This window comes from Canis aureus, chromosome 11, assembly GCF_053574225.1.
Source record: "Canis aureus isolate CA01 chromosome 11, VMU_Caureus_v.1.0, whole genome shotgun sequence".
Taxonomy (NCBI): domain Eukaryota; kingdom Metazoa; phylum Chordata; class Mammalia; order Carnivora; family Canidae; genus Canis; species Canis aureus.
Window position 1 is genome coordinate 28,796,675 of NC_135621.1, and position 18,417 is coordinate 28,815,091.

At 54.3% G+C, this 18,417-nt stretch overlaps 1 protein-coding gene and 1 long non-coding RNA gene across 9 annotated transcripts; one reads left to right on the top strand and one right to left on the bottom strand.

The window, feature by feature from the left end:
- The first annotated feature begins 1,645 nt into the window (after positions 1-1,645).
- On the top strand, positions 1,646-17,506 carry DNAL4 (dynein axonemal light chain 4). 5 transcript variants are annotated; one of them, XM_077914490.1, is made up of 5 exons: positions 1,646-1,772; positions 8,797-9,007; positions 10,858-10,941; positions 12,262-12,360; positions 14,907-17,506. In XM_077914490.1, the coding sequence occupies exons 2-5, from the start codon at positions 8,939-8,941 to the stop codon at positions 14,988-14,990; spliced, it is 336 nt and encodes a 111-aa protein (XP_077770616.1). In that variant the 5' UTR covers positions 1,646-1,772; positions 8,797-8,938; the 3' UTR covers positions 14,991-17,506. The 5 variants fall into 5 exon arrangements, with proteins under 5 accessions (XP_077770616.1, XP_077770619.1, XP_077770615.1 ...); XM_077914493.1 differs by lacking the exon at positions 14,907-17,506 and adding an exon at positions 14,626-14,646; XM_077914489.1 differs by lacking the exon at positions 14,907-17,506 and adding an exon at positions 13,752-14,568.
- Positions 3,707-12,695, bottom strand: LOC144323706 (uncharacterized). 4 transcript variants are annotated; one of them, XR_013389083.1, is made up of 6 exons: positions 12,558-12,656; positions 7,824-7,914; positions 6,661-6,859; positions 6,440-6,545; positions 6,207-6,325; positions 3,710-4,472 (listed from the first exon to the last, which is right to left on the bottom strand). It is a non-coding gene; the product is annotated as an uncharacterized LOC144323706 (long non-coding RNA). The 4 variants fall into 4 exon arrangements; XR_013389082.1 differs by having other exon boundaries at positions 3,707-4,472; positions 6,207-6,545; positions 7,824-8,035; positions 12,558-12,658; XR_013389081.1 differs by having other exon boundaries at positions 6,207-6,545.
- Positions 17,507-18,417: the final 911 nt, after the last annotated feature.

The window sequence follows — 18,417 nt, forward strand, 5'->3', positions numbered from 1 at the left end:
CCTTCAGAATGCACCAGGAAGGCGATTCGGGAAATGGGCAAGGGCTGAGTACACCTCAAGCTGCCAAGTCTCAAAACCAAATCCACTGTGCCCTCCTTTCCTCTACCCACCCCAAGGCCATTCCACCATATTCACCGCCCAAGTGATCTTTCCATGACTCAGATATGACCATCCTTCTGCTCTGCTTGAAACTGTCCAACAGCTACTATCCCCACTCTCACCCAAGAGAACACAGGGAACACTCCCAGGGAATAGCCAAGTCCCGGAAGTTGGCATTCAAAACCCTTCTGACCTTTGTGATCCCTACTTCCCTCTGTTTCTTCACCCCCATCCTCTTCACTGTCACCTCCCACTGTACCACATTCACCCTAAACCCAGGCTTCATGGAGTCAGTCAATGGCAGTTCCCTGGTGACCTGTGCTGTCCCACCCTCATTACCCAACCAGTCCTCTTAGGCACAGCAAGCTCAAGCACCCCCTCCTCTGAGAGTTAGTCACTCCCTCCTTGGAGAGAACCAGCACCTTGCCCACACCTGTACCAAAGTACAGGTAGAATGGTCTCTCTCTCTCTCTCTCTAACATTTTATTTATTTATGAGAGACAGAGAGAGAGGTGCAGAGACGCAGGCAGAGGGAGAAGCAGGCTCCCTGAGGGAAGCCCGATGCAGGACTCAATCCCAGGACCCCGGGGGTCACGACCTGAGCCAAAGGCAGATGCTCAACCATTGAGCCCCCCAGGTGCCCCCCAGGTGCCCCCCAGGTGCCCCCCAGGTAGAATAGCCTTCTGTGTCTATTTGTTGACACAGCTGTCCTTTCCCAGGACTGTGTCTTCTCTGAATGACCAGCATCTGGCCAGGGCTGAGTTCCCAGTAAGCGCCAGTGAGTATGAAGTGGGGTTTCACCTGAAGTACCCATCGCGATAAAGTAAATGTTTAAATCATGGAGTCACACCACAGACCCTTTGATCCACCAATTCAATAGTTGCATCTGAAGATTCTTCTCTTCCCCCCTTTCCCTTCTCCCTAGCTTTACTAATACTTTCGGATTAATTTTCCCTCCTAAAGGGAAGTAAAGGCAGGCTCGGGACAACCGTGTCTTTAGATGGTACAACGTCTCCCGTGGACTAGGAAGTCATAGGAGGGTGTGCCCCGGGGGGGGGAAGAGCGCCTGGTCCCATCTCAGGGAGTTTTCTTTCCTTTCACACTTTAACTCTTTGAACCTTAGTGTAGATGGGGTTACGAATACCATTACCTTAAAAAAATTGTGGTAAGAATCAGGTGAAATACTCTCTGCAAAGCCTAGGGGTTTTTTGTTGTTGTTGTTGTTGTTGTTGTTTTTAAGCCTAGTTTTTGTAGTGCTAGTTGTTACTAGGCTTTTGAGATCCTAATAAAGTAGTATCTTACTGTCAAGACACCAACGAATTGTGATTTCAAGTGGCTAACAGAAGCGCTCAAGGTAACACCGCCCTTCAAAGTTTGTCTCTCTAAAAGGCCCACTCCCGCACCCCGGCCCCTCAGGCCCACTCAAGACGACGAAGACTGAAGCCCCGCCTCCCCGGCCTCCAGCCACGCCCCCTTCCGCACAAGCTGTACGTTGTAGGGGTCTTTACCATTGATTGACGTTTGCATTCACCAATAAAAAGTGAAATCCCCGTCAACGTCCGGTGAGGGGGCAGGACTTCCTTGTTGTTGCTAAGACACTCTTGTTTCGCTCCTTGACAACCCTGGCGGGGGTGCGCTAGCTGCGGCCCCGGCTCCGGCCCCCGCGGGAGCAGGTGAGGCCCCGGGGCGCGGCGGGCAGCCGGGCGGGGAGGGCCGGCCCGAGTCGGGGCCGAGAGGCGTCGCGGGGCGGGTGGGGCCTTGCCCACCGCGGAGGCCCCACCTCAGTCTCCCGCCTGCTGGTCCCCAGCCCCGGCTCCTCCCAACCCCCACCCTCCCATTTCGGAGACCGATTCGCCGTGGCGACTCCGCGGGCAGCTCCTTCCCCCACACACTCGAGGCCCCGGCCCGCCGCGCGGTGCCACAGCCTCCCTGACCCGAGCTCCCCACCCCACCCCACCCCCGCCGCGACCCCCACCCACCAGGACCTTGATTCCCCCAACGTTTCGCGAAATAATCCCCCCACTCCCGCGGCTGGATGGGTGGTCGCGCTCGTCTTGGCCCAGACTGCTTGACTTGGACAGTTGGTGACGTGCGGGGACTCCAGGCTGGTCATTTCCTTCTTTGGGCCTCAGTTTCCCCATCTGTAAACAGAAGTCGGATTGAATAATCTCTAAGGCCTCTTGGACTCTGACGTCCTTCAAGATCAAGAATGTGATTCTTGATCCAGCGATAGGCTTCCGTGAGCGTGTGCTGCCCACGGGAGTTACCGGGTGCAGTGAACAGAACTTGGCAGACCGGGTTTGGATGCCCAATTACAGGGCCTTAGCGAGCTACCTGACCTCCCTGGGCTCCAGGCTGAGGATGTATAAAATCAGGATGCGTTAGGCTATCTCCTTTGGGAATTCTGAGGGTAATAGGAATTGAAGTATGAGGAGTCCAGTCCAGGGGAGGTTTAGTATTTGTTACTTCACTTCCTTTGTCTCTTACTTCCTTGGTTCTTCTGGCTCTGAGAAGTGTCACCAGCTCCCTTAGTGTCAGCCGTCATTTCTTCATGTGACCCTTGAATCCAGGCCTCCTGCTCTGATCTTTCTCCTGGGCTTCCTTGGTTAGGGATGCTTCGGGGTGGGGGTGGGGGTGAGGGTAGGGTGTGATGTATTGCCGCGGTGGTTGGACTCAGTAGCTTCCGTTCTGTGCCTGACAATCCGTGATTTGGTAGTTACCTACTCCTGACAAGACACCTCCATTTGCATGTCTCACCAGCAACTTAAACTCAGTTCTAAAATCAATGGCCCACTTCTTTACCTGTCCATCTGTTCTGACTTGCCGTCTTTCTCAGTCACATGGCCACCGTGCCTCACTCTGCCATTGCCCATCCCACTCAGGCAGTTGTCAAGTTGCTTTGATTCTGCGTCCTCAAGGACCTCACGTCTCCATTCCTGAAGCTACCATCCTGGCTCAAGTCTTTAAGTCTTGAGTGCCTGTCACCTGAGCCAGGGCCGTAGCTTCCTGACTGGTGTCCCTACCTCCAGTTTTTTTCTGGGTTTACCCAGCCCACCAGAGTAGTTGCCTGAAAACAATGCAATGTCACCAAACCCCAAGAGACCTCCAAAGGGCTTCTCATTCCCCACAAGGTTAGGTATTAGAGCCCTTCTAATACTTCTATACTTCCGCAACCCAACCCCAGTATTTTTTCCCCAGGCTTTTTTCTCCTGTGTCAGGTTCTGTCCTCGAGCCAAATTTGACCACTGGACCTTCCCGAAAATGCTTTGAGCTTTCTGCTTTGATATCATTGTGTTTGTTCATCTCTCTACCCTGGTCTACTTGCCAGGATTCCCACTCAAATGCTGCTTATGCCACCAAGATGTGTCTGCTCTCCTCTCCTCTGCCCCTTCTAGAACTCCCCTCTTCCCTTTCTCTGCACCTGCCTTGTGGCATGTACTGCTTTCTGCCGTGAACCATGGTTAGTTCCTTGTATATGTGTGTTGGTCTCTCAGATTATAAGCTCCTTGAAAGCAGACACAGTCTCTTGCTTATAGTGGAGTCGTTGAAAAGGCATCATCTTCAAGGCCTATATACCTGAGGAAGTCTTAGCTCCTCCCATTTATTAGCCAGCTAGAAAGTCACTTTCCTTTTCTCAGCCACCGTGGTCATCAGAAAAGTAGGGATGATAGTGCCTGTCTAACAGAGTTATTGGGGAGGGGGGACAGTAAGTAAGATCCTGGATGTAGAACACCTATCCTGTTGCCTTGCTCAAGGTCAGTGTCCCATAAATAGTGGATGGATTTAATAGGTCTGCTCCTTTCCCAAGGAGCAAATGAAATATAATTTAATCACAATGTAGATATCTGTTGGGCTTTTGCCATGTGCCAGACACTGGTCTCTGTGCTCTGGGACATCTACAGGAGAATAGATAAGGTCTTTCAGCCTCAGGTGATTGTCTGGACTCAGCATGCTGCTAAGTCGTGACTGGTTGTGAGATGTCACCTGTAATTAGTAATTGTGAATGATAAAAATAATGAGTGCTAACTCCAATTTATTTCTGTAATAATGTCATTCGTAGTCCCTTACGTTCAAATCTGTTCTCTTGAGTGGGAAAGGGGGGGTGGGAAACTGCGTAATCCACTGTCTGTGGGAAGCATCTGTTCTTGTGTAGAGCTAATAGCTATGATGGTTTTGACTTTTTGCTATACTTTGCATATTGACAAAAATGTTTGGGATTTCATCCAGATTTGGGTATGTTGGTGAGAGGGTACCACGTGAGTCAGTATTGCTTATTGTATTAGGTTACGCATAAAGAAAATGTCTTGATCTCTTCATCTGTCTTCCTCCCTCCTCCAGCATAGTCTAAGGCACAGCAGAAGTGTTCAGTGGACCTCAGAAAATGAGAAAAAATAAGGGCAGTGTTAAAAACCACACCACCAGCACCAACCTCGTGTGTGTGTGTATGTATGCATGTGAGCGCACATGTGTGTGTGAAAGGTAACTGTCTTTTATTCCGCAACCATCTCCTCCTAACTCTTAAAACCTTCCTTTATAGTAGATGATGTGTTCAATTCTCTTGCTTAGCATAACTTAAAAATGCAATCCTGCGTTTGTTCCCCCCTTTCTAAACTGATCTATGAAATCCATAGATGAAATCCTTGTTGCCTCCTAACCTCACCACCATCTTGGATGAATGCTCCCAGGCCCTTAGATTTCTTTCTCCTTCCTTTGCCAGCTTTGCTCTGTGTTTGCCAGAAGGCAGAGGGTAGACGTGGCCAGCAAAGGCATGAGGATAACCAAGGTACACAAGTGTGGATCCCAGATATGGCTAGGCACACCTTAGACAGGTGGCTGGACTGGGATGCTGAGAATTGAAGCTATTTGCATTTCTGTCTGTCTCCGACTTGCTTGTGGCCGGGAAAAAGGCATAGAAGATAGAATGAGAAGAGTAGGTATGGGTTTGGATCCTGGCTCCGTCATGGCTGGCTGTGTTCCCTTTGGCCAGCCCCAAAACCTCTCTGAGCCCCAAGTGCCTTATCTGAGAACGAGAAGTGGATGCTGCCCTCACAGGTGGTTATGGGGAAAAATGAAACAATGAATGAAAACCCAGTGTACCTACACCACTAGCGCCGGCCACAGCTTGTTCTACAGAATTTTCTTGTGACTTTTGTCCATCCATGCTACTATTGTGGTTTGTAGAGTGACCACTCAGTAAGTATTGGTTTGTTTGGCTGAATGTTTAGATGTTTAGTTGAACTAGTATATGAAGAAAGAAGTTGCAGGTCCCCCTCCTACTGTACCAGCAACAAGAGCTGACATTTACCGTGAGGTAGTCTATGCTTCATCCCAATTTCCAGATGAGATGTGAATCTCACAGGAGCTGCCTGTGGAACCTGCACCCAACAACTGCCATGTCCTGCTCTGAGTGTGGCCTGCCATCTCTCAGATCCTGATGGTTACTGGGGGTACCCCGAACTCCGCAGGCCGGGAGTGTTCTGGGCATTGAGCGGCTGGGGGCACCCTCAGAGGACTAGCAGACACTTTGGGCCTCATTTCCCAGAATCCTTCATTTCTCCTCCCAACCCTCTCACATCCCCTAACCCCCTTAAGGATTCTTCCAAAGCAAAATAATACATGACAACTGAGGTCAGTGTCACAAAAGAACAGGGCACAGACAGCGAAGGGCCACTGGCTTTTTCAAGGCGATGACAGGAAGGGCCCTATCTGTGCCCCCTGTTGCCTAGGAGAAGCCTCTCAGCAGACACAGGCGAGGCTGTGTAAAGCACGCAGAGAGGCCCTCAGGCGTGGAGGAGAGCAAGGGACCAGAGAGAGGGCACGACTGCCACCAGCCTTGTGCACAAGGACATCTCGGGACTGGTACCCAGCAGATTCAAGGACCTTGGCCGTGGGCACACTTACATTATTAAAGGGCTCTCTTTTAGGCCTGATGCGACTTCTTTCTGGCCTGGAGCTGTCAGGTACACACGTTTGCACGGAAGATTGATAAGGTTATTAAAACCTCTGGGGCGGCTATTTTTGGTAGCGTTCTTCCAGCCGGGTTTTAAATTGCGGCTGGATGACTATAGCTGCACTATAATGATACGCATCATAAAAGATTCTCCTACCTTTCTGTATTTGGAAGCGCATCATCTTTAACTGTTCCTTTTTATTCCGCAAGTCTCTTCTCTTTTGGATCCCCAGAAGTATGGATAGTGGTTAGGAAAAGCCATTTGCAATCATGGTCCTTAATATAAACGTGGTTGAATGATGTTGATAAAGTCCTGGCTAACGGCAGGGCGGTAGTAAGAGCAGCGCAGTGAGAAAAGTGCACGGGACTTTGCAGTTTCCAAATACTTACATGCCTATAACTGATGCTCGACCCGGATCTCTAAGAACGAGAAGATGGGTTTATCCCATTTCACAGAGGTGGAAACCAAGGCTCAGGTTCAGTTACTTGCCCAAGACTATAAAGTAAGGAAGAGACCGGAATTCATTTTGCCTAGGGAACAGGCATTAAGCCTAAATACTCTGCTTCCTGGTTCCCCACTCACGCCCGCCCCCCCCCCCCCCAATATATACCTGTCCCAGTGGCTTTTACCCCTTCATTCCTGAAGAATGACTTTGGTAACACCTCTGACCTCTGGAGTCCTGTTTCATTCAAGATTCCATACACTGAAGCAGAATCTGAGCAGCCGCAGCCCTGCGCTTCCTAAGGGCCTGCACGTGCACACTTGCCTCGATCCCCTCCCAGGCCACTCCAGGCCGGCACACGTGAGCCCTGAGAATAAATTGGATCAAATTGAAATATTTAGGTGGAAGAGGCCCCTGCAGCTGCTGAGGACTCAGTGTTCATCATTTTAAGCTGAAAATCTTGGGAAGTCAGCAAACCCTAAAGCCCTTTGCCTTTGGTCATTGCCATGGCCACCACCTCTGTGACACCTTGATAACGTGGAGAATGCAGCAAGCAAGTGGCCTTTGTGAAAGCCAGGAGGACAGTATGGAATTGGAGATGGGTCTTAACATTCATGAGCAAAGACCAAACAATTCACTGAATTTTGTGAACTAAGAAAGGAGGAGGAGGAAGTACAATGAGATGGTGCCTGGTCATTTGCCAGCTTCCACATAGAAACAGAAGTTGCTAATATCTGAGTGCTCCACATGTCCAGAATTGATGAGATAAGAGGAGCCGTCTGTCCACTGGCAATCAGAAAATACCAGTGTTGCGTGGTGGCAGAGTTGGTGGCAGGCTTCCAGCCTTGTTCGATGGAGCCCACCAAATGGGGTGGCGCAGAAGGCTTCCAAGACATCAGAGAGTGGGCGAAAATTGAGAGCATGGCCCAGAAGAACATAGAAAGCTCAGCACTTGGCCACACAAGGGCGGAGTTCACGTTAGAACATGGTCACCAACTAGTCAGACATCAAATGTGCTGGGGTCACAGGAACCATGCTGGTGGTGGCTCCTGTGTGTTGGCACTGTGAGGAGGGTCCACCCAGAGTCAAAGCGCAGGTCTGCAGCTCACTAGCAAGACTTGAGGCTGACCAAGTAGCAGCTTCAGGCCTCCATTTGTACAGGCCTCCCCCATGGGGTCACTGCAGTAGTGGAGCGCTAGGGACTGGACAGCTAGCAGGTGTCACCTGTCATCACTGCCCGTGAATTACTCTGCTAGTATCTTCCAGCTTTGGTGACTGTGCCATGAAAACAAACCTAATTGGAAATGTGAGACATACTGGAGCAACATTACCGGGTTGTATTTGTCCAGCATAGATGGTTAAACGGGGCTGACTGCACGGTGGTTTGTACGCATTCTTCTGAGGTGAAGAAGTCTTTGAGTTCTAGGATAAATTGAATTGTAGAATAAAGAAAAACACCAGGATTTCTAGCAATGCTCCCAGACATTTAGGATCTAGGCTCATCTCTTTAGGAAAAGTCCCATCTGTTATTACATAACTAGATCTGGAAAGAAAAGAATCCAAACATATGTATTAGGCTTTATAACTTTCTGTTCATATGCACACACATTGTCTCATGTATGTAGCCACGTGCTGGGCACTGTGTTAGGCGCTTTACATACAGTGTCTCATCTGATCTCTTCCAGCCCCAAGAGAGATGTGACCACCCCCGTGTTACTGATGAGGCATCTGAGGCCCAAGGCCACGTGGCTGGTGAACAGTAGAACCAGCACAGACACCCAGGCCTTATACCTTCTGGACCAGCCAGACAGGACAGGGAGGCCTGAGCTGGGACCCTGGCCTGCCCAGGAGGACCAGAGCTGCTTCCATTCCTTCCTCAGATCGGGGACCTGTGGAAGGAGGCACCTGCTTGTCCATAAGCCCAGGATTGTCGCTCTTGACCTTGACATTTAACTTTCTCACCACGTGTGCTAGGAAATAAGGACCAGGTACATTAGAGCGCCTGGAGAGTTGCTGCACTTGGTACTTGCGAGCTCAAGGCTCCATCCTCGGCCTGGCCTGCAGTCAGTATTTGTCTTGATAATGACAGTGTGGGCTTATAGCAGCATACCAGTGTGTTCTTAACCACCGGGTCCCAGCAGCTCGTGTTGACTCATCCTCCTGTCTGCAGACTTGCTGGCCATTTGGAAAAGGATGTGGAGGAGTTAAGACGGGGAGGTGTCACATTGTCGGTGAGACATTTCTAATTTGTGATGTATGGGTTTAAAGCCAACTCTTTCTCCTGGTTTTTCCTGTTTTCTACAGCACCCCTTGAGGAAAGACATTTTCTGCTCCCACCCAGTTGGCAGGGCCTGCTTCCCGAATCTCCCAGCCGTGTCGTAACTGCCAGTGCCAGCACCTCCTGAGAGCCCCACTCCCTCCTTCCAGGGGTCACAGTGGAAGGATCATGGGAGAGACAGAAGGGAAGAAAGAGGAGGCTGATTATAAGCGACTGCAGACCTTCCCTTTGGTCAGGGTAAGCCCCAGGGGAGGGCGGCAGGGCCACACAGCCTTGGAGTGAGGCAAGGAGCTGGTTTCCCACATGACAGCGGAAGAAGAAAGGCAAGGGCTCCGTGGGCTCCAATCTAGAGGTCAACAGCGCTTCATTCCGTCATCCATTCATTCATTCAACAAATCTTTACTTAGGCCACCTACCACGCGTTGGGCACTGTTCTAGGCACTGTGGATGTAGCCGGGAACAAGACCGAGCCTAGGCCATGTGAAAGAGAGGCTTAAGGAACATAATTCCAGTCCTTAGTGCTTTAAAGAAAAATAAAGCAGGTGTATGGGGCTAGAGAGTAGAGGTTAGCTTCTGGAAAGAGTTCTCTGATCAGAGACGTGAATAAAGTTGGGGAGATAGCCTTGCAGATGTCTGCGGAAAAACATTCCAAGCAGGAGAAACGGCGAGCACAGAAAACCCAAGTTGGGAGTGAGCTCTGTGTTTTGGAGGAACAGAAAGAAGGCCGGTGGCTGGATCAGAGTGCTGAGATGGGTGGCAGGACATGAGGGCCAGAGTGATAGCAGGCCAGACCTCACAGGTGCGCCAGCCACTGTGACAGATGTGGTGAGGAGCATGGATTCTATCTTGAGTTCAAAGGTGAACAGTGGATGTTTTATTTATTTATTTTTTAAAAGATTTTATTTATTCATGAGAGACACAGGGAGAGAGAGAGGCAGAGACATAGGCAGAGGGAGAAGCAGGCTCCATGCAGGGAGCCTGACGTGGGACTCAATCCCGGGTCTCCAGGATCATGCCCTGGGCTGAAGGCGGCACTAAACCACTGAGCCACCCGGGCTGCCCACAGTGGTTGTTTTAAACAGAGGAGTAATGTGATCCGTTTGGTTTTTAAAAGATCACTCCAGCTGTTGTAAGGAGAATGGGTTTTAGGGGACCAGAGTGGAAGGGGGGAGACCAATGAGGATGCTACTGCAGGGGCCCAGAGAGATGAGGGGGTGACTGGGTCGAGGTCATGGAGTAGAGGTGGACATGGTCACAGTCAGGTCGAGGCAGTAGAACTCACTGGCGCATTGGGAGCCGAGTACGAGGGCCTGCGATAGTCAAGCTAACTCCCGAGCTTAGATGAGAAATTGGTGTCAATTACAAGAGTAGGAAGATGGAGGAAGAGTAGGTTTGTGGGGAAAATCGAGTTCTCTTTTAAACATCTTAGTGAGCTTGTCAAGTAGACAGCTGGACATTGGAGTCTGGAGCCAAAAAAAAAAAAAAGTTATAGCTGGGAATGAAAATGTGGGAACCCTCCCCATGTAGAAGATACACAAATCCACAGGACAGGGTGGGATCTCCTAGAGGCGAGATTGCTGGGGAAGAGAGGGGGTGGAGACGAAGCCCAGGATCCTCCCGCAGTCAGGAGGAGGAGGGGGATCCAGCGTAGTGGATGAGAGAACAGCCAGAGGCAGGAAAAACCAGGACTGTCAAGAGCAGCCAAGCTGTCTCTTCACACTTTTGAGGTGAGATCCAGCTGTGCTCTGGGGCCGCTTATAAGCTATTTCTGTAACCGGCATCCCCTCCTGCCTGGGCCAGCCTCCTTCCCCATATCTGCTGGCTGGAATGTGATGCTGATGAAGCTTCATGCCCTCGCAGAGGGGCCTGGGCATTAGAGCCCGCTTGCTTCTACTGGATTCCGTGCCCTCTGCCCCCCAGCCACACACCCCGAGTCAGGATATGGGTCACCTCTCTGGGCTCTGCCCAGGGCTATGCCAGGGCAGCTACCCAGTGTCCATGCCTTAAGCTTGGGACAGAGAGGCCAGCCCAGAAAGCCAGGTCACGGGCTAAGCCTCTCTCTGTTTGTCCCCCTGCCCTGTCTCTAGCATTCGGACATGCCAGAGGAGATGCGAGTGGAGACCATGGAGCTATGTGTCACGGCCTGTGAGAAATTCTCCAACAACAACGAGGTATTGCCATCGGTACAGGCGGCCTCTTGTGCCTTTGGTGACCCCCGTGGGTGAATCAAGTGGCCCCAGTCCGCACATCCAGCTCCAGAGAGTTTTACTGGGACCTGGCTAGCACCTTTGGAAGCATTGAAAGCCCAAGGAAGGCCGGCAAGGGAAGAGGCTGGTGCTGTCTCCAGGCACTGGTCTGCTGGTTATGCCCAGCCCCAGAGGGCTCTCCGTAATGCCCTGCCTGGGGTCCCCGTCTCAGAAGGCCTGCTGAATAGGGTACCTTTCCCCTTGGCTCTATCCCAGTGGAGAACAGCGCCTGGCCAGGCATTCATTCATGTATCCATTCATCCATTCAGACAAGATGTGAGACACCATCTCTCGTGCCAGTCACTGTTCTGGGTGCTGGGGGTATGGCCAGTCGGCATTGACGCAGGAACACCCTTCATCAATCTGGGGATGAGTGAGAAAGTATCATGGCAGCTAGTGGGGAGGCAGCCCCTGGCCCATGAGAGCTCGGGCCTCAAGCCAGCCAGGCCCAGGTTCACGTGCTGTCCACAGCCTTCCGAGCTCTTTAACCTTGGACAAACCCCTTCTCGTCTCTGAGCCCCGGTGTCCTGGTCTGTAACGGGGAGTCAGACGCTGCATCCTCCCCGGGCACTCGTGAGGATGTGTGCCAAGGTGGGGCGGGCACCGTGCTGGTGCTAGCACGCACCTGAGCGTGGGACTGCCCCCCCAAGGCGGGCTCCTCTGCCCTTCCCTAGACATCGTGCCAGAAGAAGCTTCTTGAAAGAACCAGCACAGGAAGGAGTGGGAGCTGTTGCCATAACTGAGGGAAGGAGTCCGCCTTCTCTTCTCAGAGCCCCTAAACCCATTAGGGAAAAGCCCTTCTGTGCCCCAAAGGGAAAGCCAACATCTCTAAGTGAGGATGGTCGTGAGGATGGTCGCATACAATCTGCAAGGTCCTCTTAGGCTCTCAGGTTGTCAGGGACAACCCGCCCCGAGCACAGCCTGGCTGTGCTGACACCAAAAACAAGCCGTAAGGGGCAGAGCCAGAGCTCAGACCCAGAGCTTTGTCTGCAGACCCGTATCTGCTTCCCCGCCCTCACCACTGTCTTCCTGACTGGTGGGGTCATATCTGTTCTTCTCTCCCTGTGTTATAGCCCCTGGCAGGGGCGGGGGGGTGGGCAGCCAGGGTGGAAACCCTTCCTGCAGGTTCCGGAGCAGAACAGCAGCAGGGCCACAGGCTCCTCTCTTGCCAAGACTTCTGCTTCCCAGAGAGGAGGTTGACTTGTGCCCCCTCCTACCCCCTGACGAGTGTCCTCTCCATTCCAGAGCGCTGCCAAGATGATCAAGGAGACCATGGACAAGAAGTTCGGCTCCTCCTGGCACGTGGTCATCGGCGAGGGCTTTGGGTTTGAGATCACACATGAGGTGAAGAACCTCCTCTACTTGTACTTCGGGGGGACCCTGGCTGTGTGTGTCTGGAAGTGCTCCTGACACTGTCCCCAGCCCTGCCCCGTTCCCTGCAGGGCCTCTTCCCGCCATCTATCAGGGGACGGGGAGCAGCCCCGGGCAGGTCCTGGTTTTTCAAAGGAAAGTCTGGGGTCTTTCCTTTCACCCTTTCATACCTGTGTGTGAGCGTGTGGACATCTTTCCCCAGGCTCCCAGCGTGTGAAGGGGAGGGCAGGCTGTGGTCTCGATGCAGGGGAGGGTGGGAAATGTGACAGGGTAGGAGGGCGGGGAGCTGGAGCTTTTGTCACAAGGACATGCCAGCCCCACCTTGCTTGGGGGCTGCCCTCCCCTTGCCTCCCCGGAGCCCCCAGCCCTCCAACCCCCAGCACTGCTGGCAGGTGTTCGCTGTCCTTGTCTTTAGTGGCCATACGCAGGATGGCCCCAGGAGGAGCCTGTCCTCTCAAGGAGGCAGCTTCTCCCCTTGTCCTCTGGAGAAGTGGTGACCACCCAGAAGCCCCTTCCCAATCTGACCCCAGGCTGAACAAACCACTGCATCTCATTGGACCAATAGCTCCAGAGTCCTCGGCTTTGGCATGAGGAACAAGCAGCCTGTCCCTCTTCCTCCCCTCCCTTCCCAGCCGCCAGGCCGTGAACCTTTTGTACCGCCTCCACCCATGCACTTGGTAACCCGTGGCAGAGGGTGTGGGTGTCACTGAGCCTCCGGCGAGGCTCCCGGGCCAGGAGTGCACTCACCATGAGGCCTGTTTCGGCAGGGAATCCTGGCCTGCCAGCTACTTCTCATCAGGGACCGCATGCTAATTTGTACTTCTTATCTCTGCTGGGTTTTCTATATTCTTTTTTGAGCGTGGGGAGAAGGGTTTTAGTAGAAGGGTGAATCCTATTTTACACAGCGGTCTTATTTATATAAATGTCTTGGTTTTTACAATTAAAGTGACCAAAAATGGACCTTGACCTATAGCCTCCTGAGGTTTGGGGAGGTTGGGCTCGGGATTCTCAGGCTGTGGTGGGTCCTAGGAGCCCAGAGAGTCTTCTGGCTATATAGGGAGGCTACTAGAACGTTGTCGGGCACAACACCGATCACCCCAGCCCTGCCCCCTCACTATCACGGCCCAGCTGGGGGGCGGGCTGCATGCCGTTGCTGGGGACACAGGGACACTGATTGAGACACCCTCCATGGCCAGACTGAGCCGCCCTGAAGACATTTTCAGTGTAACATCATGAAGTCATAACTGTTGAGTGGCAGGCCCCAGGCACAGGGACACAGAGATGGGAAAGCGCAGACCCTGCCCTCGGTGAGCTCACCAGAGGAAATAGTCCGGAGCAACACCTGAACCCAGTTGTTTCAACAGGACAGGGAAAGGGATGCAACCAAAGATGAGCCAGGGCCAGCCAGGAAGAGGAAGGATCGCCTCTGCACCCAGCGCAGGGACGGAGGGTGTGAGGGGCCTCTGGAGGCTGAGGGCTTTCCTGGCACGGGGGTGGGCTGCCCCAGGCCCAATGCAGAAGGGATTTGAGGATGAGGGGGGCACACTGTGGGACTGTGAAGCCCCCTCGGCTCGGGGCTGGCCCCTGAATTCAGGTCTCAGACCCTCAGATGCTGGCCTGCAAGGGGCTGGGGCAGTCTGCCCTTCACAGCCTTCAGGGCCCCCGGGGATGGCCCACCGAGGACACTCAGGCCTGGGAGTCTCGGCCCCCGGGCCAGGAGTGCACTCACCACGAGGCCTGTGCCCAGGCCGAGTCCAGCTGTAACAGATCTGTCGTTGCACGGGCCGGATGGTGTGGCTTCGGGTGGCTCAGGTTTGCTTACACAGGCCGGCGCGGCCGGGCAGGGAGATGGGTGCTGGTGGGTCACCCGTGCACGAAGCGCTCACTGACTTGGTGCCATGCGGGATCCTGACCTGAGTGCAGTGGGACAGCAAGGACTAGCAGTCGGAGTCCCCCCACAGGCTGACCCCAGGCTGGAGAGATGGGGGGTGCACCAACAGGACCCCCAAAAAGGGGGCGCCGGGGCCTGGAATAGCTGTGGTTTATTAGCCGCCCGCTTTGCGTCTGTTCTCTCCTTTCATCTGCCACCCGTGGCTGCCAAAAAGGGAGGCTGGCTCAGCCTGCAACCGAGGTGGCGGGGGCAGCATTTGGGAGCGTGGGCTCTGAGGTCCACCGATCTGGCTCAGGCCCGGCCCTGTGCTCCCTAACCTCTCTGTGCCTCGGTTGCTTTGTCTGCAGAATTAGGGCTAGAAAGCACCCTCCCGAGGCTGCTGAGAGCCTCAGGCCGGCATCTGGGGCAGGTGACGCCAAGGGGTACGTGCTGTTACTGTCTTGATGTGCGCCTTTGAGCCTGCTACTTCTCTTCCCGCCTGATACCCGGTCCCGAGGATGGGGTGGAGGTTCAGCGACGTGGGGCTGGTAAGGGGCTGGCCCTCGCAGGCATGTGCTACAGCGGAGCTCCCCGGGTCCAGGCAGTGGACGCCCCCCCCACCTGCCGCCCCATTCCTGCTCCCATCTAGGGTACTGTCCCTGTTGGGCGGGGTCAGGTGACCGAGCACCGTGGCAGCAGTGTTGCCCAGGGATTTCGTCCTTCTGCTCCCTGAGACCGGGGCTGGCCACGCTCACCCGGACCTTCCTCCCACGGCCGTCCCCGCTCCTGGCCGGTGGTTCAACAAGCATTCACTGACAAGAGCGGAAGAGGAGGGGCGTGATGAAGAACACCTGCCCTCGGCAGCGAGCGGCTCGAGGTCTGTCGAGGGCAGACCCAGGAACAGAAAAGCAAGAGGCATTTAAACCATCCGAGAGGAGGAGAGAGGACAGGGGTCAAGGAAGTACAGGGTTCAGAAGAGGGAGCGGCTCACTGCCCAGGGCACGGCGGGTGGGGGGGAAGCCTCACAGAGGAAGGCCAGGGTGTCCTCGGGGCCCGGGGACACTGCCGAGGTTCCAGGACGGGGAGCAGTTGGGCCGGAGTTGACCAAAGGGCAAGGTCAGGGCTTCGCTGGGCAGGAGGAGGAAGACCCTGCCGTCCGCTGAGTGCATCCCACCTGGCGGGCACTGGTTCCGTCCCTCATCCCTCGAGACCACGACGTCCTGCGTCCTCAGCAGCCCCCCAGGCGGTAGACACTGTCCCCGGTTATGAGTGAGGGCTGGGAAGTGGCGAGCCAGGACCTGCAGCTGGGCGCGTGGGCCCGGGCCTCCTCACTGCCTCTGCTCGGACCAGGCAGCCGGGCACCAACCTGGTGGAAGGGGGGCCACAGCCACGGCTCGCCCGCCCGCACCTGGTCCCCCTGCCAGGCCCAGCCAGGCGCAGCCTTGTTCACAGGCCGGGTCACCCGCCCCACGCCACGGGGCTCCGTAGCTCGGCCTGGGAGAGCGGGAGGTCAGACTGAGCAATCCGGAGTGGGGGGCCGGGGGAGCCAGCAGGCACTGGGCAGTCACTGTGAGGAGGCGAGGGGGAGGCCCCCAGCTGCAGCGGGCATGCCACGCTGGGCACGCCGCCTTTGAAGCGCTCGGGGTGGCCTGTGGAGAAATCCGCTGAATGTTTAATGCCATCTTAGAAGGGAGGCCGAGAAGCTCCAGGATCCCACTTAACCTACTTCCTGCCTCTCTGGAGAACAGGCAGGCAGGAGGGTGGCCCCTTAGGTTGTGGGGTCCCAGCGTAAACCAGTGCCCCCCCCCCAGCAGGAGGGACTGAGCTGTGAAGCTCCCAGCTCCTAGACGGTAGGACAAGGACAAGGACGCTACAACAATTCCGCCCTGCAGACCCTCCCCGGTTTGGGAGGGGGATTGTGAAAGTTTAGCCACAACTCCCCACCCTGTTCTATTTTCCTTTTGTTCTCTCATCTCATATTTAAAGCAACCACCTCCCACTGCCAGCTGCTATCTTCAATCCTTAGAAAGGCCCAGTGGGGGGGTGGCGGGGGGGTAAAGAGAGCACTGGAGGCAGAAGAGCTGAATTAGTGTTAATAATGTTCCCAAACTACCAAGCGTGCCAGGCACTTGGCTGAGCATTTTCTGGACTCTGGCTCACTCTGAGGAGGTACCATCCGCGTCCCCCCCCCCCTTTTCACACGGGGCATCAAGACACAGGGAGGTAAAGCTCCGGGTCACACAGGGCTGGGGAGGCAGAGCTGGGGTTTCCATAGGCCTGGGACATCAGAGCCCTGGCACCTAAACCTCTCCAGCCCCCCTGCCCTGCTTCCTTTCCAGGAGACTGTGGGGCACTAGAGAGATGCTGGCCATGGACATGGGAGTGCTTTCAAGTGAGAGGGGCCAATCCAGGATTTGGGCCAGGGCCAGCGTGGGGTGCCATCCTGCACCCTTGGGCCTCCTAGCCCCGGTACTCTTCAGCCCACAGTGCTAGAGCGTGAACAGCAGGGTGACCACGCAAGCTCGTGCATACACTTCCAGTGACCAGGACCTCAAAAAGCTGGACTAGACCACCCCCCCACTTCCACCAAGCCAGGGAAAACAGTCTCAGTGAGGCCTTCACAGTCACCTAAGCCCTCCTTAAGCCCAGTCCGTACTCCAGCCTTAAAATGGCCTAGTGAAGTGGGGGGTGCCCACCACCACCAGCAGTGGGGAGATGGCTTCACAGAGAACTGGTGACATGCCAGCGGTGGGGTCTGGTCTTGGGCTCAGGTTTCTCTACTGCTCACCAACAGCCTCGAGACATGGTGAAAGTGACAGCTCTGGGCAGCCCGGGTGGCTCAGCGGTTTAGCGCTGCCTTCGGCCCAGGGCATGATCCTGGAGACCCGGGACCGAATCCCACGTCGGGCTCCCTGCATGGAGCCTACTTGTTCCTCTGCCTGTCTCTGCCTCCCTCTCTCTCTATGTCTCAAACAAATAAATAAAATCTTTAAAAAAAAAGTGACAGCTCCTCTGGGACACCTTCCCCACTGCACCCTCGGGACCCCCCCTTCTAGATTCTGACTTTGTGTCCCTGGTGTGCCATATCATCTGTCATGGTATCTACACCTGCTACATTTTAGTGACTTGATGGCAGGGACTATGTCTTCTCTCTCTAGCACAGGGCCTAATATGTATTGAAGATGCATCATGAGGAGTGAGGAAGTGAAAGGATGGATGGATGGATGGATGGATGGATGGATGGATGGATCGGTGATGGTAGGATAGGTGAATGGGTGATAAGTGGTGATTGGGGATGGGTGGATGGATGGATGGATGGATGGGATGGATGGACAGATGGGTGGACAGATGGGTGGATGGGTGATGATTGGATAGGTGAATAGGAGATAAGTGGTGATTGGGGATGGGTGATGGAGGATGAGTGGATGGGATGGATGGACAGATGGGTGGGTGGACAGATGGATGGGTGATAGTTGAATAAGTGAATGGTGGGTGATAAGTGTGGTGATAATGGACGGGTGGATGGAGGACGGGTGGATGGGTGATGGGTGGGTGGTGGGTGAGTAGAAAAGTCCCAGGAAACTTAGAGCAACAGGCACATGAAGCAGGTATATCAGCGATGACTGAGTCAGGGACTGAGCCTTGTCCCTTGAATTCTGATATCCTCTGCCAGGTTCCCAGGCCCCTCACAGAAGGCCTAGGGTTTGTTTGGGACTCACAAAGTCACCCCCCCTTTGGCCTGGTTCCCAAGAAACACGTAAAATCCAGAAGCAGTATGAGTGGATTCCCACGAGTGGGAGAGCATTACAAAGCAGGAAGAGGATGCTGGGTTTGCAATCAGACCTGAAAATCAGTGCCAGCTCCACCACCTGCCAGCTGCATGGCCTCGAGTGAGTCCCTTCGTCTCCTGAGCCCCATTCTCCTCATGTGTAAAATGGTGAGATGTCGTTGTCCTTCTAGCCCAGAGGTCACTGGGAGGATTGAGGTTATAGAGCAGCAATTGAAAGGAGGTCACGAGTTAGCTGCTATTATCAAAGCCTCTGCCAGAGGATTGCCATTGGCAAGTGCAAGGTCAACTGGGCTCCTACACCCTGGGTTGGCCTTTGAGACCATATTCAGCCTCACTTCCTGTCCTCGTGGTCTTTCCAGTCATCGCTCAA